A 27,185-nucleotide genomic window follows, 5' to 3' on the forward strand; every position below is an offset into this window, starting at 1 on the left:
GTACTGAGCTGCATGTTGGTGACAGAGCTTTTTAAAACAATTATGCACTGCCCCGCAAAGTCTTATGGGGCTGTAAGATTGTAAATGTCTGACCGCAGACATTCTCTTTGAGAGTGATCCTCTACTCAATGTTTTTGTTAAAAGTCTAAAAGACTGCTCTCTATTATGCCTTGAGGAGAACATGAGACAGGGGCATAAAGCAGGAATGCAGGAGTAGAATGTTCGGTGCCAGTCAAGGTGAATGGATATTAAGATATTAGTGTGAGTGATGCATAAGAGGCTTACTGATGCATTCTAGCTCTACTGAAGGGGGCGGTGTAGCAGTCTGTCTCCTCCAGATCAGGCAACGCCTCTTTATCCAGCTTCATAGGGTTCCTCGGCAGCCAACTCTTTACCTGGCGGCATCTGAGATGAAACCGACTACAGAGAGACACAAAGAGAGAACAGGAGAGAACAGTGAGAGGCAGATTGAGAAAGAGAGAGAGGGTTTGACAGAAAAGCGGTTAAAGAGGTTAACACAGTTTGTAAGTTTGAAATGTTCTTCTCAAAATTCTCTTTTCTTTAAAATCAAATGGGATTTTACATGAAGGCCAGAAGTCTCCTGTCGGAACATATTCATCGACTTGGCAAAAGTACATGGGGAAGATGACTATCCAGCTTTAAGAGCTGTGATTGCTTTTTTACTGTGTTAAAATAACTCTAAAATAGTTCTTGAAATTCTCTGTGCAACCTAAACTAATTCTTTGAGAGCTTCAAAGATTCTCAAAAATCCAAAACTGACTACAAATAAGTAGGAGAAGTACACTCAGGCGTACAGAACTAGGTACTACATCTGTCAAAAGTCAACTTTAAACAGTATTCAACTAAGCCCATCTAATGTGCTTATACTGAACAATGTTTTCTAAAGGCTGGTGACCTCCAGGGTTTCAGGCTCTTCTAATCCATTTTAAAGTAAGGCTGATTAACTCTGAGGAGATCTGGCCCTCAGAGACTCAGTCATGATCTGCCATACAGACCTTTGGACTAAACTATCCACAATCCACACAATCAATATGTACTGTTGCTCTGAATACAGATAATACAGACTGTATAATAAATATGCATCTGTGTATACAAGGTACCTGATGAACCAGTGATACAGGCTAAATGCTAAATTACTGTTTCAAAACAATCCGGATTGGATTGGTTCAAAAGCATTTAAGTCCTACCTGCCCATGGTTTTCTTCTTCCAGTCTGAGAAGTAGCACTTTTTCCTATAAATCAGCAAAACATATGCATGCTTAAAATTAGGTAAAATCATTCAAATGTTCTATGTGTGTGCCAAACAATACATATACACACATACAGACTGATGCTGTGTATATACAGTAAAGTACCACACTCCACAAGGTTTATGGCCTTTTGTACTCGATACTGGTGGCTCAGTGGTTAGAAAACCAGGTTATTGATGATATGGTTGTGGGTCCAAAACCCAGGGTCGCCAAGCAGCCACAACATTGAAGACCCTTAACCACCCCTGCCCCATGTGTGCCCACTATTACACCGTGTGTGTGTTTGCTCACTAGTGTGTGTGTGTGTGTGTAGTGCATGGATGGGTTAAAGGCAAAGGCACAATGGTGACTGTGTGAACAATAGTGTTTTTTGAGCCCTCCAGGTAGTTATGTAAATATTACAGCATGTGGTTGTGTGCCGCTAATGATAATAATCGTTTTATATTTTTTTTTTAATGAGTCACTCTGTGAGTGTGTGATGAGAAAAAGAGAGCGAGAGAGAGACAGACAGAGATCTAAGATCACTGGCCGGTACCTGAAAGGCATTCTGATGTTCATTTGCTCTGCATATTTACATAACGTGTCCCACGGAGCATGTATCTTCACGAACATGATGTCATTGTTGGTCAGAGAGGGCTGAAAGAATAGCAGAGATGAGGATTTAACATATGCGTCACAGAGGAATCTTCATATTAGCTGCCTCATATCAGTCATTTTGCTCTCTGTTATAATTATTAAGGTTTATTTTCACTATATTTATTTTCACTTAACTCAGAGCTGTTCAGCAAGCAGTGCTGAATTAGATCATACCATTAATGATTTAACAAACTCCATAAAGGGAAGATGTACAGCGTCCTGGAGCGTAAGCATGAATACTTTGTTAGGATGACGGCAGTCCCATATTCCCAACTCCCTCTGTTTAAATGGAACAGTCTGCTGAAGTTTCCACTGTGCGTAACTTCTAAAAATAAGATTCCACTCTCACTCTTCTTTCAGAGCAGAATCCCTCAGCATTTCACTCAACTGATGCATATCTCAGCATCTTTCTCCTCTTCTGTCTGGCTTCTTCTTCATTTCTCCATTTCAGACTCTCAGGCAAAGATAAACACATTTGCAACACCACACACACACACACACACACACACACAAGAGGTCTCCAGGTGTAATTCTGAGTTTTAATCAGAGAGCAGTCAAGTGGAATCTCTGCGCTTGTTTGTTATCTGGCTCAGATCTGATCTAAATGAGGTTCTCCCTGTGCCATCTTATTAGTTCGGGACCAGCAGTTTCAAGCTCTGGACTTTGTTCAGAAGCAACTTACAACACTTTTAATTACCAGAAACATAACAGTGGAAAATACACTGTGATAAATATTTAACACCTCAGTCAACACACTTCATTTACCAGCAAACCACTGGCAGAAAGTACTGAAATGATTAAGTGTGTTACAATAAGTTGAGAGGAACGTTATTCCATTCCAAAAGGGAAGACCCAGTTTTCTGCAGGTGTTTCTCTGCTGGTAAATATAGTTTGACTCCAAATACCAAATAGGGCAAGAAATAGCACATTAAAAAGACAGGAATTCACAGTGTAGATATAAACACTTCAAGAAACCTCAAAATGAGTATATTCAAATGAGAAACTGCACCCAAATCACAAGCCACATCACAGTTCCACCACAGTACTAAACAGGGACATTAGGTTCATATACTTCATGACCTTGGCTTTATGAGTGCATGTGTGTGGTTATGGATGTAGTATCTAATCATACACTTGGAGACTCCAATCTCCAATGGTTGCATTCTGGAATTCTTCTTCTAGACAGGCTCATCACAGTTGCAGTTGTTTAAAACTTCCTAATAATTGCCCTGATCAGATCATTTCCAAAGCTGACCCTACTAGATATGAAGCTACTATAGAAGTTTGCTTGTAATCTCGAATTTACACCCCAGTAAAACTGGAATCCATGGATGACCACTACTGTTACAGGTAAAATATACACAGATCAGCCATAACATTATTACCACCTGCTTATAATGAGTAGTGTGCCATCTCAAGAAATCTGATCAATCAAGGCATGAACTCCACAAGACCTCTGAATGTGTCCTGTGGTATCTGGCACAAAGTCATTAAAAGTAAATTTGCCCCTGCTCCATAAATTGTGAGGTGGGGCCTCCACGACATCAATGAGCCCATGACCCTGTCACGGTTCACTGGTTGTGCCTACCAGAAAAAGACCTCCCTTAGAGATGCTCATGCTAATGTTATGGCTATTTGGTGTAAATAGGAATATAGTTCAAATTCTCCATAAGTATTTTTTTCTAATATTGAGAGTTTGATCATATTTTCAGTGTAAGATCAGGTTGCTAAACAACAAAGATATTTTTACAGTCTTTTGCCTGTGACCAAGAGCATCAAGAATTATGTAGATTTTTTTGTATTTCTTCTGTATGCTGGAGCTTTCTAAATGCAAACAAATCTGACTCACTCCCTGTCAGTTCTGCTCCAAAAATACACAACTATCTAAATGCCTGGTGTGTGTGTGTGTGTGTGTGTGTGTGTGTGTGTTTTCTTTTTACCAAAAATGTGTCTGCTGAAAGTCATACAGTAAAACAAGTCACGCAGTAATACCGAGTCCAAACTAGCTTTGGAGAAATATCAGTGTTACCTCTTTCTCAAGCATCAGTCCTTCTGCACGCAGGTTCCTCTCAAAAGTACATCTCTTCTCAACCTGAGGGCTGGACTTCTTATACACCAGGATATAGTCAATTCGCTTCTTCCCATCTCGGAACGTAAGTCCTGAAGGGGTTGCTGGATTATTTCCCTGAAATCGTTCACACATTCAGTTAGCCCATGGGGGAATTCTTTCATCATCAGTAACTACAGTATATCTCCAATGCTGACACAGCAATCTTTGAACATGTCTGATAAGCGTCAGCGAAATGACTAAAGCATTTGTAGCTTGTTCTACTTCTTATATTTCAAGACTAAAAAAACGCAGAATAAAGCAGAATAATGTTCTACACTGAAACCATACATGACACAAGATGCTGACTACTGATGTCTTTGGGCTCTTATTATAGCAGACAGTTGGAACTCAAAGCACCAGTGATTAGTCATGCTAGCTACAGCATGTACACAGTGTGTGGACACTGTGAGGAGGAGCAGTGCTGTACCCGAACAGAGTCTGCACGAGCCTCCAGCTTGCCTCTGGAAACAGGCTTCTGCTGGATGAGGAAAGATTCGTCTGTTCTGGACTCATACGTTCCTGTCTCCATCTCCTCAGCATACTGATCCTTACTAGCATCTACCACAGTGACAGAGAGATAGAGAGAGAGACAGAAAGAGTCCAACCATGGTTAAAGAGGGAAAAGCAACTACTTATCTGTACATCGAAAGGGGGGGGGGGATGAATACTGTTCAGTCAATATTGTTCATTTCAATAAATGTAGGGAAAAAAAAAACCCTAAAACAACAATTAAAAGAAGCTACCATTAAATATTTTATCCAGCCTTCTATATTTGTGCTTAAAAGAAACTGGGTATTCTGCCATCAAAGGCACCAAGTAGTTTAACACTTCTAGATGTAAATATCAGCAAATAAAAGCTGATCCCTTTTATCTAATGTTCATTGATTATTCTCAATTCCAAATAGCAAAAAAAGAGACACTTTCGGAGTGTCTGCAGCACTATGACAAAAGTCTTTATGTGATTCTGTACACTTTGATACGCTACACACACACACACACACACACACACACACACACACACACACACACACACACACACACACACAGAGCTCTCTTTTACAGTTCAAAGAGAAATTAACCTGACTTTGCCCTCTGCTGTCTTTGGCCTATTCTGTGTCTTTGGGCATCATTTCTTCAATGGACTCCAGAGAGAAGCTAACAGAGCTGGCCCTCATTATCTAAAGCAGAGCCTAACATCCAAAGGCAACCCCACTGCCATTAACAACCTGCTTCTGATCAAGATGATGTGGGAGGAGGCTGGATGTCAGTACTTGATATGCATCTCATTGCTTCTAGAACACCTAACCAAGAAAAGAAAGCCCCGGGATGGTGGTGAGCATGATAATGATGGGATTAAAGAAGGCTATAATGACGATGACACAGGCAGAACACCACAACAACAGTCTTATATGTGTAAAAGTACATCACTAGCATTTGGCATTCTCACACATTCGCTATTCAATACATTACAATAATGCCTACAGTAAGCAATCAAGAGTGAGAGGATGGGCTATTTCATAACTCATTTTTTTAACCTGTCATTGGGTTATGAATTACCTCATCCTCTCACAGTAATGTGTGGTAATGGTGTGGTAATACCGCCAGCACCCTCTAAACAGTGTCGATGGAACAGCAACATTCAGCTCTTTTTATTAAGTGTCCTCACACTGTCCTACGCACAATTGACTCTGGTCTAATCAATTTATCTCCTCCCTCTAACTAACTTCATCAATATGCTCTTCCTGTTGTATAAAAGTCAGCTCAAGCAACAGAGGCATTCCCTCGGCACCAAAGTCTAAGAACAACACAAAGGGAAACAGAATGGATTATAATGTATGCATCATTTTTTAAAGAGTAAAGTCATTTTTGAGCATCAGGGCTGCTAGTACAGACAGCGAGTGTGCGGATGAATATCAATGTTCCGTGAACGATCATGCAGATAGAAGAGAATGAGATTCTTTGCACCCTTCTGGCAGTACCGCTATGGCAGTGACATATTATTCAATCCTCAGTGACAACAGCAGTTAACTCACTAACTGACATTCCTGGATTTAAAACATAGAGAGTCTTTTCTCAGCAGACATTTATACCCGTAGACTCACTATGAGCCAGAGGGAATGAAACCTAAGACTAGTCTTTAAGGGAAAAAATCTATAAAGGTATCAGGTAAACAGCCATTAGAAATGCTCCACCGATCAATAGCCTCAGTGCTTTATTCTGCACTCTAGGCTTCTCCATCAAACCTGCTTTGATATGGGATCCCTAACGCACACTCAAAAACTCAAAAAAGCTTCTATTTTTAGGTCATAACTAGGTTCTGACCAATACATCGATTGGCTGATAACTTTAAACCCCACAGATGGAGCAGTGCTTAGTATCTTTGTGTCTATTGTCCTAACTAGGTTCTGACCAGTTGATAAGCAAAACCACACAGCTAAGCTACATGTGAACAAAAAATACGGAAGTGGGAACTGCTACAGGTCCTACAGTACAATATCATCATGGTATTTAAGGCATGATATGATTATGTGCTCCAAGAGAGCACACAACAGGACTGGCTCTCTCCGGGTGAGTAGACGTTGTCATGCCCGACATGCCCTCACCACTCTTAAGCAATGTTGGCGAGCATAACTTCTTATGCTTTAATCATAGGTGTAATCTGCACTATTTTCACTTTACTGTACATTCTGTACATCTGCCCTCTTGGACACTACTGACACTTTACTTAAGTATAAAAACAATATATGCACATATTTATTCAGTTTTGTTATCTATCTGCTGATACCCACTCCTTATTCCTTATTCTTTATAACTGCACTGCCTTTCATCTCTGGTTGGCTTCACATGCATATATTTTTTTCCATCCTTCTTTACAAAAAGAATTTATTTAATATTTTATGGAACTAAATGTGGTTCTTTTATGGCAGTAATAGTGTACAATACTTTAATTATTTATAACCAGGCAGCATTTCGCTATTATTATTATACTTTTATTATACTATTATGTAACCTACTTGAACGAATGTTATATTAGTTTGTGCTAAAATTGTTTTTCTCTGGTGTCTGATCTGATTTTCAAATTTTGATACAGAAGAGTACAACTAATTTGGATGACCGGGACTCACATCAGATTACATCAGAACATAGCATAGTTCAGCATGATTCCTGCTGGACCGCAAAGCAGCACTGAACCAAACTAGTGCTGCCGCTTCCACCTGTGGAATGAATGTGAGTTTGAAGCAGTCAGCAGCACTCTCAGCAATGTGTGTGTGTGTGTGTGTGTGTGTGTGTGGTTGAGAGAGAGAAAGAGGTTTCACTGGGAGCAGAAGGTATAATGGAGCAGGGGCACTTACTGATGACGCTGTAAGTGGAGCATTCGCTGGCGTAAGGGCAGGCTGAATTTCAGGAAGGTGATTTAGCAAGCTAATTTTCTAGCCAGAACTGCACTGTGGACAATAATGTGAAATCACTATTGATCACTGAACCCCCTAACATAGCACTTAAAAGCCAGTCTAGAATTACTATCTTTCCACACTAATGTAACCGCTGACAAGTGTTCAGATTAAGAAATGTTCAAACTGTGCCAAAAATTGTACATTCTACTGTACATAGATAAATGATGGTCATTTTTTAACCTGTCCGCTAAAATTGGGGTGAGAGGCGACGTGTGTGTCTAGCTTTTTCAATACAAAGGTTACAACTGAGGTGTAAGTGGGTGCACTTTACAGTACCTGTAGGTGGATTGGTGATGTGTGTGCAGGAGGCACTGACGCTGTGGGTGTTTGTGTTTGCTTTGGGCTCCGGACTCAGAGGCACAGAGAGGAAGTGGTTGAGGTTGTGAGGATGAGTCTGACTCTGAGCCAGACAGGGCAGACTGCGACGAGACGGCTTCAGGGTCTTCTCCTTCAGTATCTCACTAATACTGGTGTGCATGCCTAGAGAGAGAGAGAGAGAGAGAGAGAGAGAGAGAGTAAGCAGCCATTCATTTCAGTAAAGTATATCATAAAGGTAAACTCATAGACTGCTGATTAGGAACAGTCCAAGTCGCATGTGAACCACTGATTAATTGCCAAAGTTTAACCACAACAGTGTGGATCACAGTTTAACTGCCGCTAATTCTTTTTACAGTGATAACTCCCTCGACCTGGAGGCAGCTGTCCGGCTCCAGTCAGACCGTGTCAAAAAAAGTCACTAATATAAATGAAGCCGCAACACAAAATACTTTTAAACTGAGAAACTTTTTCTTTTTTACAGATCTGAAAATTAAGAGAAGCTAATTAAGGCAAACTTCATTTCATGAAGTTATATTTTATTGCTGCTACTTTGTACATCCTTGGTTTGAAATTTTGACCTGAAAAAATATATTGTTTTTATATTTTATATTAGCTGTGAAGTTCATTAAAACAGCTCATTTATGAAATGTGATTTATCTTTATTGTCTTCATAAAATATTCTTAAGCTAAATTAAAAAACTAATATCAGTGTAGGAGTTATTTGGTAACTGAGTGATACATAACCTGAATAACTGATTAATTATTTCAATTAAATGAAATTAAATCTACTTTTTAGACTATTAAAATAGCCATTTGCTCTTATAATGATGGATCCCACTGAACAAAACCCTTATAAGAAAACACTGATGAATGTCGGAATCTTCTTGAAAACTGCTAATAAGTGGGTTTTAAGACGACATTTCTCCTTAAGGACAGTTGGTAAATAATGGCCACTATGCATAGGATTTATAGGATTCAGTCTCTGTCGGTTGCACATGAATAAAATACGCTACATCACCACTGCTCTCTTTCAATTCCCTCCTTTTCATAAGAACTATGCTGATGTAACAATTTTTGTTCATCTGTTCTCGACTGACACTACTGAATCATGTGCCAGGCACTATTTTGTCAGTGCAGTTTTTGCCAAGCAAAACGCACACATGCTAACCTCATCTTCTCATTAACAAATGAATGCTTACATTAAAACCATAACAAAGACATTGTGATGAAGCTATAAGCTCTTAGCTGAATCTTAACACTCCAGAGAAGTATGGGCAGCATCTGCTAGCCTGCGTCCCAGCTGGAAAAATAATGCAAGGCTAATAGCCTCAGCCGCAATTAAAAATCTTCTCACAAGCTGACATGCAGAAAATCAAAACTGCTCTCAAGGTCATCCCAGCAGGAAAAGTATGAAAGATGGGGATTTCTGTCCTCAGTGCTACAATCTGAAAGACTAGGACATCACCATCACTGGAAATCGCATGGTTAACTTCAGTGTGTTGTGATACAGTGATGCTCCTGGTGCTCTGATTAAGTTTATGAAGCTAATGAAGACCAGCAGTGGGTAACGGGCTATTAGTGGATAACAGTAATGGAGGACACCTGTGGAGAAACATTAGTGGAGAACAACTGTGAAGAATAAGCTACTAGTGGAGAACAGCAGTGAAGAACAGGGTTCTAATGGAGAAAAGTTGTAGGGGACTGTAGTGTGGAATAGGCTACTATTGAGGGACAGTATTGGACAATAGAATAGGCTGCTTGTGGAAAACAGTAGAAGAGAATAGGCTACTGGTGGAGAACAGGCTGCTAGTGGACACACAACTCTTCTCAGGCTTCACCTACTTTCTATTGCGGAATTGTCCTCATGATGACCTTCCAGAGATCTGCTGCTGCATTGATCTCACTCTCATTTTCAATTCAAGCTGACTCTGTCTCTCACTTTCTCTCTATCTCTCTCTCTTCGTCCTCCTCTCTCTTTATTAGGTTGGGAAAGTCTTATACAGAAAAAGGAAGGGGGGGGGGGCATTGTCATGCAAGACTGCAGCTCAGCAAGAAAGTGTGTGCATGTATGAGAGAGTGGGTGGGTGCAAAATGTAAAACAAAGATAGCAGAGAGAGAGAGAGAGAGAGAGAGAGAGAGAGAGACTGAGACTATAAACAACAGGAAGAAAATGTTATTATTTTTTTCAATTATGAAATACAACTAGAAGCAAAACAGGATACGAAAAAAAATATCAGCTCCGTCAAGAGAACAATCTGTATGTGGGCGTCTGTGACGATAATAATTCAATACTGCTGTTTATCCCTTTCCAAAGTGAGCGGCATGAGCAGCATGTGTGTGTAATTGTGTGTGTTTAAAGCATTAGAAACAGGCCTTACTGAGCCCTCTCACAATCCCAACAACACAACATGTCCCTAATCAATAGCCCTTCTCTCCCCCACGGCTATAGGAACCAAATCCTTGTGTTTGTGCAGGAGAGAGGAGACAAACAGCCTATTGCAGCTCGGTACACGCCACTTAGACACTGTTCAAAAGGCACTCGCACATGTAATTGATGTCTTCATATAGAGGAGAATTTGGAGAGGACCTCCTGACATTTTCCCCAGAGAAATACACATTAGGGCTAAGCATAACGGCTTCATAAATCTAGCATATTGAAGTGTCTCCCTACACTTCGCTTGGCTCTACAGCAAACAGCCTCCGTCAGCTTCCCCGAACCTCCACTGATACCCTATTCCAAAAGATTTCGCTTTGTGCCATCTTTCTAGGAACTGAACGTTTCTGCTCTATTCATTAAGGTTTATGATAAGACGAGCTCCTCACAGGCTTTAAATAAGGTTTACTCCACAGTCGAGTGACATAAAACACTGAGAGCCATTCTTATTCACATTGCTCCAATTAACAGCAAAATGTCAACCCCCATTAGTCACATTAACCATCCAGCATGCTTCTTACAAAATAAATAAATAAATCAAGTTGTAAACGAACCATTTTCACCATTTTAAGCAAAAAATGAAAAAAACAAAAACAGTCTTTTGTTTTTGTTTTGTACATTTTTAGAATGAAAAAACAAAAATCGAACAACCATCACTAATCATCCAAAAAACGAACAATCATCATTAGGAAAGGCCAGGACCTGGACAATCAGCAGGAATGGGCTTCTCTTTTTGGTTGGAGTGATCCGATCACAATGCATCTTGGGGGTGTGAACACCTTTCTTTTTGTCTGGACAAGTAAAATCTAAATGTGATCCGATGACAGGTTGTCTTTTACTTGCTTAGCTGTTCACACAAACAGGGGTCAGGTGTACCCAAACCTTGCATGCCTCTGCATATATCCAATGCATATATCAATAAATGTTATGTATAAAAACTGTATGATTTTATGAAACTAGGTTTACCTAGTTCAGATCTACAAACCCTTGAGAGAAAGCCAATATTTATCAAGCATCATTTCAATGTGCTGGAGCACAGCCAAAGCAGCAGAAAGTGTGTCACAACTGTCTGCGTTGTCTGATCGCGTGGTCTCTGTGTTGTGTAAGTTTATATTCATAAATACATTTGTATATAAAAGATTTATCTAATGCCCAATCCTCCTCCTAATCTTGCTTAGGGCTAGAGAGCTGGCTAAAACTGGCTTATCAGGAGAAACCTAATGCTCAGTGTGTGCGTGTGTGATCTAAAGGTCAGATAAATAGAGAATGATTCAAACTGTGTTATCATAATATAACACAACTGGATAGAGTGAGGGATAAATAGGTGAGGAAAAATCCAGGGGCTGGGAGGAGGTGGGGAGATTAGGTGTTGTATGTGTGTGTATGCATTTGAGTTTGTACTGTCCATTGGAATGTGTCCACATGAGAGGTCCAGACAGACAACCTGGTCCAACAAATCTGCTACATATCCCCAGACTGACAGATAGAGAGAGAAGGATGGATGCCAAGCGTTAGAGAAACAATCTCTCTCTCTCTCACTCTTATGTAATCCCATTACAGTGTACAGCAGCACATTTCCCTGACAGCCTCTCATATATCCACCCAGAATCATTTCACAATCACATTATCCTCCATTCCTGCCGTTCACCTCCCACTGTTTCCCTGCAATCACACAACACTACATTTCAACCACGGTAAAAACAGTATCAGGTGTTGCAAATTTGCATCGGGTTCATCAAAAACATCAATCAACATCAAATATGAATGTTCCAATGCTAATAAGCTGCAGAGATATTCCCATAGCACAACTGCGGCAGCACCAAAATAAAAGACCAGTGTTTGATGCTGGAATAATCTGCAGTAAGCAAACTTTGCCAATATATACAAATACAAAAAGTTTTTTTAATTAAAGTGGTTAAAAAAATTTCAAAATTATTTCATGACAAAGTGTGAAAAAATATCTCAGAAAAAAAAATAGTGCAGAACAGTTCCCCATGCTAATCTAGAAATAGTAGCAATACAACCAAGTAATAGTTAGTTGTCAGAAATACAACTAAATGGTGCAATTATTTTAGATATCTACACCACATGTCCAAATATTTGTGGACACCCTTTCTAATGAATGCATTCAAGTACTTTATGTTGCTCCAATTGCTGACATAGATGTGCGAATGCACATGCACACAGCTTGTGTAGTCCCTGTAGAGAAGTTTTGTCAATAGAGCAGGACTCTCTGCAGCAGATAAACATGAACCTATTGGCACCATAACTAACGGGCTAGAATGGTATAAAGCCCTCCAGCATTGAGCTGTGGAGCCTGTGGAACTGTGCTCTCTGGAATGATGGTGCTCCATCCAATACTTTTGGGATGACTTGGGGATGAAGTGGGGTGGTGATGATCCAATGTCCTGACTTCACTACCGGCCTTGTCACAGAATGCAATCAAATCCTCACAGCAATGCTCCAAAATCTAGTAAAAAAAAACTTTCTTGTACAGTAGAGACTAGATAGCATGATGAACTCATTTTAATATTAATTATATTAAACTTTTACTATTAATTATGCTTGATGCCAATTGTAGGCAGAATTTAAACACAATATATTAGGTAAATGACTCCCACCTCACACATTATTGACTGTCTTTGCCTCCTGATTTAAACATTCAACTTGTATTAACATGAAATACTAAATAATAATTAACAAATAAATAAATAAATAAAAAATAATAATATAACGTATTTTAAAGCTTTTTGTTAAAAAAAATAGAATTATATGTTAATATGTTAGAAATGATAAAAATCTATGTTATAAATTAACAGCACAGAATATCTACTGTCTGTATAATATGTAATTTTAGTCATTAACTTCAACATATATTTCATGTCTTTCCCAAAGTTCCGGTCAACTCTGTTACCTCTGTTAAAAAAATGAATAGTGATGGCAAACATGGAAGACATTGGATGTATTGTACCTTTTCTCTCATTATTTTGTACAAACTGTTGAGGATACACTTACAGTTTCTTAATTATTTGTCAAATCTGTTATTGTGACTCATTTTTTCATGTGTGAAAAATCCAATAAACTCTGTTGTGTTAGATGGTACTAGATGCCAACCCATTGTAAACTCTATTAGGAGTTATTATCATTAGTTTAATCAGTTGATAATGATAACTGGGTTAACCATACTTGAAATGCACCCGCAATTCCCAATGCCCATTCACGTTAAAATCACCAAGATCATTTTTTAAAGGAGGCACAATACAGGCTAGTCCATCAGAACAGACGTCACGATAAGTAGACAAGAATAAAACACAAGAAAAATGAAGGATAGGAGCTCTTTAATACTGAGCTCCACTACCCTTCATAATACATCACCAGAAGCAATATTTCAAACAACGGGTGCATGTTAAAGGGAAACCAAGTTTACAGTGCACTCTGGAACTTTCCCTCCTTGAGGATATGGAGTGAGAGTGAAGAGAGTGAGAGGAAAATTAGGTCAGTAGGTTCCACTGCTATGACCTCGTCGCGTTTCTTCCCAGCAGACGTTACATTATTCATCTATTCATCTATTCCCCACTTACGCACAGCCACCAGCACTCAGGAACTTTACACAGAGCTTCGTGAGGTTCCCTTTTGATTTGATTTTAAAAGGAGTTCAGTCAAAACAATGTCAGCTTTGTCGCACATTCTTTTAGCACTGAGCACCAGTCCTGAGGAAGCATGAGTTTATTACCTTGGTTAAGGCAGGCTGAAATAGCTTCTGGCTGTAACATTAGTTACAGTGAATCTAGCAATACAATCATCTGCTACTCCAAGGAGAACCTTAATAGGGAGTTAAGAGATCTTACTTCAGTCTCTTTTGGCTGAGGATCAGACAGGCCTCAATCTAGATCTAGAAAAGCATGCCTGAAGGGTTGAGAGGTCATCTTCCACTTTGCAAGACAGCCAAGCTTTTAAAATAATCACCGGAATGAGAAACAGCCTAAATGAACTTACTGCTTTTTAAGAGGGCTTTAAATGAAAATTTAAAGGGCTGTTACAGCTTTTTTCCACTAATGGCCTTTACGACACAGAACTTTCTTAATTAGTTCATACATTTTTTAAAGGCGCACAAGAGCCCATGAGGTTCACCAGCAAGAACAGCGGAACAAATCTTTTCCTGTTATAGCGGCAACCATCCTGGTCACACTACTTCAACTTTTATTCATCACTAGTGTATTTCTCAAGGAAAGTGGGACACTGGTGAGAAGAGCTTGTCTAGACCTGTATGCACAAAGCTTCTCAGAATATGAGTGCTGATCTAGGATCTGTTCTGTCAGTAAAGGTCATTGTAAAAAAGAGATAGCAAAGATTCTAGCAGCACTCATACTTTGAGAAGATTTATGTATACAGGTCTAGACAAGCTCTGTGGTCTCAATAAATTGAGAATTGTGGGCCATGTGTACATGCAAGCTGGAATCAATCATTTGTAGCAAATTTTCTGGTCCCCAGACAGTGTGAGGATTTGTTCAATTCCATTACCAGCTTACCTAATTTAATATAATTAAACACTGATTTGCCATCAGGTGCTGGATGATAACTATACACAACACTAGACTCCCATGTTGAGAACTTTGGAAATGTTTTAATGAACAAAGCAACATACACCATGTGTCCAAATGTTTGTGGACACCCCTTCTTATCAATGAACTTTAGATCGAAACTTCAGAATGAACCAGAAAAAACATTAGAACATTAAAAAATAGAGAGTCCAGCACTGAAACAACTTTAGGGAGCAAAACAAACCCAAAAAGTGAATTCAATGGACTTTAATAGATTTAAATATATGTGATATATGCTATCCATGCTAACTGTATACACTGTATGTGCTATGTGCTACCTATGCTAGCTACACTGTATTTTTCTACATGGGGAATGAATGAATGATCCCTATAAACTTTGTATGGAACAAACTAACTGTCTTACAGCCTGAGAGCATGAACAGCATGAAGACACACTGCAAGATACTAGGGTAATTAGATACAGTCCTAATTATGCATCTCTCTTGCTCTTTTCATCCATCTTCTGGCCCTTCTGCTCTGTACACTTTTGAATGAATTAGAAAAGCCCTAATTATTTGCTACAGACTTCAACACCACTCGTCCAACACACTTTCACACACCAGCTACGGCCAATGTTGGATTGTGATATTTGCATATGGAGTCAGAGTGATTATGGGTTTTCTATATTACAGTTTGGGTGTTTATTATATTTTCTGTGTTTGCGTGAGCATAAAATTCTTGTGTGTGAAAACACCCATAGCTAAAAAAATGATTCGGTTCTGTGTCCTATTGCTGTAAAGTATATTTGAGAATTGAGACTTTCTCCTGGGCCCCCCTTAAAGTGGAACTCACACTTTGAGTCACCCTTCAAGAAGGACACATTTACACATGCATTTCTGGACAAAACCAGAAATGGTTTTGCAGCTATGGGTGTTTTGTGCTGCACTTGAAAGTGAACTATTTATGTGGACTGATGTTTTTTTTACGTTAATTTTACTTATTTGGTTATTTGAGCAGGTTTTGCAATATTACATAGTTTTTACAAAGTATTTTCCTTATTACACATAAGTGAAGCATCCCAAAGATTTTGAAGCTGTTATACTGAGGTAAAAAAAAAAAAAAAGCTACAAAAAAAGCTACAAAATGTTGTTTTAATCTAAAACAGCCATGAGTGATGCTCTGAAATCTATATCCTAAAAAAACCTTTAATACCCTAACACCATATTATCCAAGGAAGTCGAAAGTCTTTGGCTGATGCCGGCTGTCAATCACCCGTTGCCAGGCGAGCTGTGGCTCAGCACGTAGCTGTTGGCAGATGGCACTTTCCCCATGTTTTGCAGAGTTCATCATGGCATTACACTAGTCTGCCACTGACGTACCATTGCATCAGTGGAAAGGATTAGAGAATCCTCCCTCTTTGTCCACTGCTAGAGGCTCTGACAATAGCCCACCCTTTCTCTTCTCTTTTCATATCAAAGCCTGCCTCATCCTCTTCCTCATGTTCACACCCTTACAATAAGAAGATCTTACAGTAATACTATAAGAAGCTATAAGATGTCTATAGCACTATATAATACCCCTATGATCCTCTGTATTTTCACTTTTGTACAATATTCCTGCAGTATTGTTTTAATTATGCAATTTATTGTGTAATTGACTGAATTTACATGAATATTCTAATAGAAATCATGTAGAAATACCTGCACCAGTATTATTGTTGTTCTTTTCCACAAGTGCTTGGTCATCATTCATCATTTGGTCTCCCTTTCCCTTCCTCCTTGCACTGCTCCCCTCCTTTTATCTCCTGATCACCCTCCAGTCCTCCCCAATCTTTAGACTCTTCATCATTATTTATCTCTCCCTCCACTTTCCTTTGTGCCCCAATGACTTGCAACGCAGACCGCAACAAGCAAGCCAGCTACAGATTAAACAGTGGTCCACACAAATCTACACAAGCACCCACAAGGAAATGGGGGTTTAAACTTGCCTACTATTGTTGCTCATCATATTGATCCTGGCTGCAGGGATTGAAACATCATGATTCATTAAGCCATTCTTTTGCACTTAGAACCACAGGCAATGACAGTCGTATTGCAATTCAGCTGCACTGAATTTTGTTCGAAATTCACTCAGCGTTCTTCTTCTCGCTGCCTTTATCTGCAAACCCAGGACCATAACATAACTTTCATACATGTATGTAGTCTGTGAAATCGCTCCAATGGGAACTGAATACTAAGATACTAGAACACTCCAATATCTAGCATAGCCAAATCATCTACCATATATGATTTTGTGAGGTGGGAGGAAATTGGAGCATCTGGATACGGAGAGAATACACAAAACTCCTCACAGACAGTGACCGGAGTGACGATCAAACCCACAACCCCAATCCTCAGCTGTGCGACACATGTTTTTACAGCATACCAGACTGACAGCCAGTCAGATGACTGTAACTAAGGAGTTTATGCAGTTACTATGCATTAGTTGCTGTTGTTCACAGGTTTCCTATAATTAATCTTGCTTATGACACATGCAGTGAGTTCACTGTTCTAACAGAAATTATGTTACCCAGGATATTGATGTGTTTTCTTCAAAGACTATATGTTTCAGAAGCGAATCACATTGCTCTCAACTGGCACGGCAGATGTTCAATATTGTGCTGTAGTAATCGTTCATCTCCTGTGACCTCTGAGGCAGCTTTAAATAAATCCGGAAGGTGTGTCCTCCTTCTTTTCTTTTTTTTAACAGCCACTCACCCTCTCCGGTGTGTCCACTAAACACAGCCCATGCTCATCCCCCCATCTGTGGGTTACATAAGGGGACAGGTGGCGAGCCTGTGGCTGAGGCGCTGTTGTGCAACACACACACACACATTCTCAGACTGAGGGAACGACAAAAATCACAGCTCCCCTCTGCAGGGAGCTGTCTCATTCTGTGAGTCACTTTACACAGGAAATGATCATTTGGGGAAACTGTGCTCATGACATTGATCACTCTTTTCTCTTCAATCACTAAGTCACTAAAACACCCATCACTCAGCCATTTCTATTAGGGGTGTAACGGTATGTGTATTCATACAGAACCTATACGGTGCTGACATCCCAGATCGATGCCGGTAGTCACACAGAGAATACATGGTACATACCATGAGGGTAAATGCGCATGTAGAGAGAGTGACTCACATACGATCAGTCTATTTTTCTTTATTCTTTATCGACTGAAAATATTCCGGACATCTAACTCATGAAATGGTGGAGCAGACAGTGACAGTGTTGTTGGATAGTTGTAGAGTGTGTGAGGAAACATATCAAACATGGTTACATAACGTTACATTTTACTGCTTAATTCACTACAGGCTGTACTGTGTACCTCAGGGGAAACTATATGACACTACGTATGACTAACTGTAGCATGCATGACTGTCTGTTAAAAGTCAATAAAAATAAACTTGTTTTTTTGGCTTGCTTCTTCCTGTTGTACTCAAACTGAAGCATTACTTTTGTGAACCGTTACACCCCTCCATCCTGTTCCTATTGTGTTGTTAGAGCCAATCCTTGGCTGAAGCAGACAGGATAATTGATTATGGAGTAGCAGAACACTACTACGCTTCAGTTTATGATGTTACCAGTTTATGATACTCCTTTATGAGCTTTATGAGCTGTAAATGACACTATCAATAGTTAGCTAACCTGTGAATGAAGATCTGACCTTGTTAAGACAAAGCGTTTAAATTTAAGTGCCGCTTAATATAGGCCTCGTTTTTCTGGACAGACTGAAACTCCAGTAGCTGACTGCTGATGTCATAATTTATGTCTAATGGCACAAAAAAACATCATGAACAGGCTGCAGGTCGGTACCTCAGCCACCAATTCAAGCAACACCAAAGAACTACAACAATCACATGATACAAAATGCAAAAAAAGGTTTATTTGTGCATAAACATAAAACTTACCATCCCAGATTATCCTTTAACAACAGAAAGTTTGACTCATTTTTTTTTTCTTTTTGACATTTTCACTTAATTTTCCTCCCCAATTTTAGCCAATTACCCAACCCACCGGTTGTACTCTCCCCCTTTCACATGCAATGCTCCTGACACTGGGAGGGTGAGGAATGACTGATGCGCTTAATGGCTATTTTCAAACTGCTGCTGATACAACATCAACAAGCAACCAACAAGCTCAGGGTTAAGCAACAGGTAGCAGACGCCCGTGCTGGCCAGCATCACATCACATGCTTCCCCAGGCTCCGGCTGCTGCTGGCAGGCAGCATGACCTGGGATTTGAACCAGCGATCTGTGGGTCATGCAGTCAGGTCAAATGAAGCAATCAAGATGTAACTAAAAAATGTAGACTTCCAGCTTAACAAAGATATTGCATTATTCATTTAGTCATTACAATATTTTTTTACACAATCCTTCCATTTTTACAGGCTCAGGAGTAACTAAGCAATTGACTGATTGCCAGTTACAAGTCCAGATGTGAACTTTTTTTGTTTATTTCAGTACAAATTAAGGAGATAAAGGGTTTGAAGTGGATTCCAAGTGCTGAATTTGCATTTGGTATCTGTTCAGGGCAATGCACAGTCCAAAGAAGTGTCAATGTAAGTGAGGGAAGACATTATTAGGGTAAAAAAAAAAACTAAAACGGGAGCAGAAACCTCAGGAGTGGCCATTTTTGTTTGGTACATTCTTAAAAAAGAGGTAATGCACTGGTGAGCTCAGCAACAGCAAAAATCATTGCATTTGAAGACCACATCAGACAAGTAAAGTACATGAACACAAAACTCCTTCCCTGGTTTAAGGAAAAAAAAAAACTTTAGAGCTTCTAGATGTAGGCGTATCATTGTCAGAGTCTACAATCAAAAGACGCCTTCATGAATTTAAACACAAAGGGTTTTACCTCAAGATGCAAACCACTGATAAAACTGATAGAAAACATCTTAAAGGCCCACCCACAGAGAAATTGCCTCGTCTTTTTTTTAAAATAGGCAAACATAATTTTTTTTAATGAGAGATCATTAGTTTCTGAACTCCTTCTCCCAACCCCCCTTAGAAGTTTAAAGAAGATCAGGCTGAGCATTTAACTGTCAAAAGTTCTCTTCAATCAGTCTGACCAAAAACTTGTGATCTCAGGAGCCGAATCTCTGAAATGTGAGAATGTCACAAGTCTCACATTGATTTCACACAGGATTTAACCGTGTCTAGGAGAGCTGAATGAAATTTAGAGGAGATCTTAATTAGAGTATTTCTTTCCTCAGGGACAGATGAAACCATGATTAACTGGAGTATGGAGAAGAAAAGGAAGGGCTCATGATCTGCAGAATACCACATCATCTGTCAAACGTAATGGAGTCACTGTTACAGCATGGTCATACGTGACTGCTGATGGAACTGGGTCACTGGTGTTTACAGATCATGCAGCTGCTGGTAGAAGTAACAGGATGAATTCTGAAGTGTATTGAGCTATATGGGCTTCACATCCTCAGGAAGTTAAGGCCATCTAATTTCCCTCATCACCTGCTGATCAGTCAGCTTCTATCGGTCAGCAATAGAGAGCCTCCTGACTTACTGCTGTACGATGTGGCTCACCAGCTGCACAGAAGAGAACAGAAAGGTCCTGCAGCGGGTGATGAAGGCAGCAGAGCGTGCCATAGGCACGACACTACCCTACCTCAGAGACATCTATGCTGGCCAAGTCCAAAATAAAGCCAGCTGTATTTTAAAGGACCCCACCTCACCCTGGACATCATCTGTTCTCCCCCCTGCCCTATGAAAAGGGATACAGACCAATTAGAGGCAAAACAGATTAACATTTTAACAGCTTCTTCCCTCAGGCAGTCTGATGCCTTGTCCACTCCGAGAAATGGAAATGCATTAACTGCCTGTCACTTTCATCATATGTTATTTTCATTTTGCACCATCACTTCTATACATACTACCTTACTGTCTTCATCCTTTTTGATCCTTATATCTTTGGTTATTGTCATTTTGATTTTCTATTTATGTTTTGCTGTCAGTTCTAGAGCTGCCTAAAGATCTATTTTATTCGATTAAACTGATAGGATGGCACTTAACAGTACAGACTGATAATGCCCCAACACAAAACATGAAAACAACTCAAGAACCTCCTAGGGAAAAGAAAGGAACTGTTCTTAAATGGCTGAGTTGGTCACCTGACCTCAAGCCAGTGGAGCAGTTTTCCACTTACTGAGGACAAAACTGAAGACAGAAAGACCCTCAAAAAGCAGCAGTTAAAGGCGGCTGCACTAAAAGACTTCCTTAAGGGTGGAAATTTAACATTTGGTATGTATGTTTATAATTTGTTTATTTTGTCCAAAAATTGTCTAAAAATGTAGTTAGAGCTGAAAGTCTACACTTCACCACATTCATTTTCAAATGCACTGATGTGGTGTACAGAGGAATAGTACAAAAAAAAAGTGTCACTGTCCAAATACTTATGGACCTGAGTCAAGTCTTTGTATATGTCTGAACCCCACTTCTTCACAGATAGATGTTGTCCTAATTTGTCTTTTGATCAATTTGGTTTTACATTTACAGTACTGTAGGTTTTACAGTACAGTAAGGTTTTGTTTGGGACACGTTTGAGGAAAGAAAGCAGAACAAAGGTTTAGTAGCAGTTCTACCCGTGTTAATGCTAAGTGAAATTGCACCACATACCATGATATATTTGGAGAATATCAGGATATAGAATTTTATCACATAGCTTAAAACACTAATTAACAGCTGGAAATGAGGATTAATGGCAAGACTGTACTAATTCTCAAAAATACAGTATTGTAGTATAGTTTACATGTAAAGATTGGTGACAGACAGTGGGTCATCTTGAGTTGTGTTTAATACTCCTGACTGTTAGATAGCAGTGTTGTTCTCTGTCTTCAGGTCCCGCTGTTCTGATTGCATAAGAAGAGGAACTTTTCTTTTACACAGATTTTATGCAAATGATGTGTTTTTATACTGTTTTTGTTTTTATAAAATGTAATTTTAATAAATGGCAAATATTGTTTGCTTGCAATATCACAATATGTTGCGATATTTTGAATGGTAACTGCTGTACCGTGATACATATCATATCGCCAGGTTCTTGCCTAATACACAGCCCTTCTACAGTCTATAATCCTCTCCTTGCTGTCTATCTTCCTTTAGCCCAATTAGCAAAGCACAGGAATCCATTTCATGGTCTTTTGCAAAAATGCTACATAATTATATATTTAGCATTAAATCAATTAGGCCTTTCAACAGAACTCTTCTCAATCCACACATATCATATGATATGCTGGAGCAAAAATAGCTGTTTTGATATGCAGCATGATTCCGAAAATAGGCTGCTGCATGATTTAGTGAGGAGACACTACAGTCGTGAGGGATGCCTGGACCTGCACAGAATATTCTGCTGTGGACCAAACCAATATGTATTGTAGTGTTTGCAGAGGGAAACCCTTTAAAGAGCCTGACTACATCCAGAAGTATTCTCACTCTCTCTCTCTTCTCTCTCTCCTGCTCTCAAAAGTCAAATCACATTTTTTCCACATTTTTTCCTTCACATACCCAGCCCTATCTCTCCCTCCCTCGCATCATTCTCCTCATTCTCCTTTCTCTCCTTTTTCTCCTCACTCGCTCTATCTCAAGCACATAGACCCACACTCACACTCATACATACACACACACACACACACACTCACACCTTTGCACCAAACCCAGAAGCAAAAAAAACCTGTTAAATCCCATTTTCATTTGTGGCTGCTGTCCAGCTCTAAGACTGTGTGTCTGAGTGTGTGTGTGTCTGTGTGTATGTGTGTTAACGTCACGTGTAAGAGAAAAGCAAATGCTGAGGTAACACGACCTTTCTTCTTTTTAATCTGATAGAGATGACCCTGACAGATGAAAATCGACTGTTAGACTGTTATGTAGGAAACCCCACAACTCAAAAGAAGAATAGGAGGGAGGCGTGACAGTGTCTAATTTCCCATCTCCGTTATTACGTCATTCACTATTGGAAGACACAACATGTCTGACACTTAACAGGGAATCCACTCTAGACACCTGCTTAGGCTGAGAGCACTGATTGCTTACAAGTTCAAAATTACTGTCCATGGTAAACGACCATATGCTACAGAAGGAGTGTATTGGGGAGAAGGTTAAAATGCTGGTGTATACAAAATGTGATTTATCACTGAGGCTGAAAAGCAGTGCACTGTGAAGGCAGGCCAACTCAAAATAATAAAGTAACTGATTGTAGAGCGTCACCCCAATTTAGTTTAATCACAAGTTCTCCAAACTGACATTTTTCTGCATCTCATTGTGGTCAACAATACACATTGCACTAAGCCTTCATAAACATGAGTAAATGAGCTGCAGCTGAAATTGCAAAACACAGTTCTGAGGAAATGTACCTTTCCATTCTTTCTTAGACACAGAAATGCACAGCTTCACAGCTCTAGAGTGGCCCAACTGTCTAACTGCCTGACAGTCAAGAGACAGGTGATCATAAGTTTGTCAACTTCACAGCCCCGGGGTCAAGCCAGGAGTCCAGGACTAAGAAGGCCTCCTGGCCTCCTGTACAGACAGTATTGTAAACAAATTGAGGGGGAGGAATACAGGCTAAAAACGTACATGATCATTAAGCAATTTCAGCTGTAGCACATTTACTAATGTGTTTGAGGTTCAACTTAATATGTATTGATGACCAAACTGAGATGCAGAACTAAAAAATGTGAGGAGAACTCTGGACTAGACTAAGTTGAGTTAACTCAAATAATGGTCTCTAATCAGTTAGCCCAGCAACTTGTATCACTCCTGCTTCGGTCATTATGGAAATGTTCCTCAGAAACGTAGCGGCAAATCTCAGCAGACATGACAGATGTTTGCTAGATCAATGGAATACTAGTTAAACCCTCTTTCATAAATGTACTAATCGTTTGGCTCCATTTGTATCATTACTCCTCAAGTCTGAGTCCAGGCCAGAAACTCCTACCTAAACATTCCACCAGCAGATATAACTAAAATAAACCAAAGAGCATCCTTATCACTTCACACAGAAAGCACAGACAGCAACATATGGACAGGACCTTTAACTCATTATTTGATTTCCATATAAGTCTCTACCATCCATTATTTTTCATTAGCCGGTAATACAAACACAAGTCGAGTGCATGTTAGCGTCCATTTACCAGCAGCAGCCAGAGCAATGGAGCCACCACAGCTGCAGCTGCACTCAGAGAGGGTACTTTAGCCTTGAGTCGCTGCAAAGCTCTAAATAATTAACCACAGGGTCATTAGAGGCACTCTTATGCCCCGAAATGAGCCGGGCACACACTTGCCCATCAATACCGGACGGTCGTAAAGAAGACACGTCTGTGAAGAGACAGTGGGAGAGTGTCGAGTGGCGCTATAAATACACGACTCAGGGCAGGGGCCCACGATGTGCCTGCTGCTGACAGAGATCAATAAACAATAAGACGAGCCCCAAATGCAGCGTGACGGGAACCAGGGAAAGCAGGCGGAGAGCCAGTGTGGCGTTGGGCATGATGTGAGGGAACTGCTTCGGCTGGAGCAGTGGGTGGATGCTCCACTCTGAGCTGAAAATCTCAGGGATGGCAGGGCTTCAACTCGGCAGCTTAGACACGAGCTCTGTGAGAGCGCCAGTCTGAGTCTGTCCGGAGTGCACTAGAATACAAAAGACAACAGTACGCCACACAACGCACGAACCATATGGCTTCAGATAGAGGAAAAGTGATGTCCAGCTTTATGCCGTTTGTCTGAACTGACCTAGCCATGCTCTGCCCACAATTGTGTTGTCTGAAGCACATTTGGTGTGGTGGACAAGCTTCACAGGACACAAGTGACAAAACAAAAAACCAATTCACGGAGAATTCTACAATCTTAATAATAAAAGTGTATTAATATAATATAAATAATAAAATAATAAAACCCCACAATCAAAGGGTTCTTTTTGAGCGATGCCACAGAAGAATCATATTTGTAGATGTATGAGATGTATGAGTGTGAAGAACCTTTTGAGCCCTTAGACCCTGTATGTAAGTCACTTCACTCTAACTACGTTATTTTTATCATTAACAGTTTCATAGGCCCTACAGTAGAACCCTGTTTTACTGCACAGGAAAAATGGTTCTTTTATGGCATTGCTCAAAGAACCCTTCAAATCGCCTTCATTTTTAAGAGTTATATATATATATATATATATATATATATATATATATATATATATATAACCTTGTGTACATTTTGTTCTTATGTACTTAAGCTAATGCTTGCATGGTGGCAAATTCAATGTTGTGTCTGACCTGCGTAGTTTCAATAAGCTACAAAAGTGCAGCTGAGTATTCTAGCATTTAAAACTCCACACTGAATTTCATATTTGGATTAATGAGATTTTGACAAACTTGTCAAAATTAGAACACTTCTGCTCACATGACATGTTTTTGTATACTTCTGAGTAAAATAAGTACACCCCCCCCCTAGAGAAATGTTAAACACTGCGCATTTCAACTCACAATTACTGTTTATTGGCTTAATCTAACATATTTAGGAAAAAATAACCATCAAATGCAGCATGTACAAGGTTAAGGATATGTTTTCTTTTGTCCCAATCTATTAAATTCAGCGAATAAATAGGAATTCAGCTTTAACATTTAAACATTTTCTCTGTCCCTGACTTATTTTCTCTTAGAAAAGCAGGGTTGCCACTCTTGCATAAGACTATATTTCAAGCATATGCAGCATGGCATGAACTACGGGTGGGCGATATGGTTAAAATATTTCATCAACATACTTAAAGACTTTTTCACAAAACACAATATTTACTGTAATAGTCTGACACGCATCAGTTGCAGATTTTAAAAACTGCTAACTCCATACAAATACTACTCCATATCTAGTATACACTGATTAGTGTTCAACATTCGCTTCACTCCATTCAAATAATCATAACTAATTACACTCTATGAAATGTACAGCTGGTCTGCACTGGCGATATGAGCGATATACTCAGAAAAGGCATCCCAAATAGATCTGCCCTCTTCCCTTACTGCAATTCAATTACTCTCACAGCACCAGTCACCCTCAGTGTACTCCGGTGTGAAGATGACTACTTAGTGTGGGTGATGATAACTGTAAAGACAGTGGCATTACAGTTCCATTTTTAGGGGGAGGGGGGAGTTTTGACCCAACAGATTCCTTGAATGTCAGTCCTTTGAGCTGACTGCAATAAATAATAACAATAATAATAATAATAATAATAATAATAATAATAATAATAACCTCAAGCATAAAGCAAATATTTTTCAAGGCTTGCTCTGTCTTAGCCTCTTGCAGTTACTGCAAATACTGCACCAGTGACAGTATGCGTGTCATGGAGAGATGCTCTAGATGGAATCCCACTTTCCTCGGTCAAACGGAGCTCCACACTTGGCTGGACCAGCTGTGCTGATCTAAACAGCGATGGGAAGTACTTTTATCATAGCAGGTTAGTTCTGACAACACAGCTGACTGTTCTGTACACTCAAATATTTATTTATATATTTAATCAAATGCACTGAACGAAGTAATGCGTCACCATCTAGTATTCATAGAGTTCATTAAATTGATAATCATAACGACTAGCAGCCTACACACACACACACACACACACACACACGCACGCACACACACAACTCACAGAGGCTTCTGAAAAAAGTAAGCAATCACAGTCACACTTTCACCAACGCATTCCAGCATCCGTCATGTACTCTCCCCCCTCACACACAGAAACACACACTCATCCACACACAGCAAAGGAGAAAGCCAGCTAATACGGACCCTTCTGCTGCTTGAAGGACTGTATGGACCCGGAGTGATGCACCATCGTGGCGGTCGACTGAGTTCCAAGGTTAGAAAAAATCCGCACTCGTACAAACCAGGCAGCGTACATGAGAAGGTATGGTGAGGATGCGTAGGTGTTTCTGCTGCTCCCTCACGCAGCCAGCGAGCTCCACGTCTTGTTTTCCCACCCGTACTCCGGCATCCTCCGCCCACCTGCGCCAGGATTGGATACTAGTTTGTATTCACAGTGGACTACACTGTGCGTCCACAAGTAGCCATAGCCCCCCAGCTCAATATATGCTATAAAAGCATATAATGCTATAAATAAATAAAAGAACGCACCAATGGGGATAACAGACGATGTGAAGTTTGTGTTAAAGCAGCATTATGCTCGTATTGGTATTTTGTGCTCATGGGCTCCCCCTACAGTTGGGGCTGTTGTAATTCACTTTCACACCACTGCTGTAAATATAAATCAAACGGATAGTTCTAGTCCTGAAATCTCCTCTAAAACCACCTCACAACATCTGAAATCCATATTAATGTGCCACTGTTTTATAACCCAGCCGGTTATCTGCAGC

The 27,185-nt window shown here is 39.8% G+C and overlaps 1 protein-coding gene across 2 annotated transcripts in view; it reads right to left on the minus strand.

Annotated features, from left to right (window-relative positions):
• Positions 1–26,789, minus strand: part of ano3 (anoctamin 3) — a 56,627-nt gene extending 29,838 nt beyond the window's left edge. For both annotated transcript variants that reach the window (XM_072670496.1, XM_072670489.1), the window contains exons 1-7: positions 26,602–26,789; positions 7,749–7,952; positions 4,445–4,575; positions 3,937–4,092; positions 1,807–1,907; positions 1,209–1,253; positions 286–420 (exon numbers count right to left, since the gene is read on the minus strand). In XM_072670496.1, the coding sequence (XP_072526597.1) occupies positions 286–420; positions 1,209–1,253; positions 1,807–1,907; positions 3,937–4,092; positions 4,445–4,575; positions 7,749–7,952; positions 26,602–26,713 (884 nt within the window). In that variant the 5' untranslated portion in view covers positions 26,714–26,789. The remainder of the gene's footprint in view (positions 1–285; positions 421–1,208; positions 1,254–1,806; positions 1,908–3,936; positions 4,093–4,444; positions 4,576–7,748; positions 7,953–26,601) is intronic.
• Positions 26,790–27,185: the final 396 nt, after the last annotated feature.

This window comes from Salminus brasiliensis, chromosome 2, assembly GCF_030463535.1.
Source record: "Salminus brasiliensis chromosome 2, fSalBra1.hap2, whole genome shotgun sequence".
Classification (NCBI taxonomy): Eukaryota; Metazoa; Chordata; class Actinopteri; order Characiformes; family Bryconidae; genus Salminus; species Salminus brasiliensis.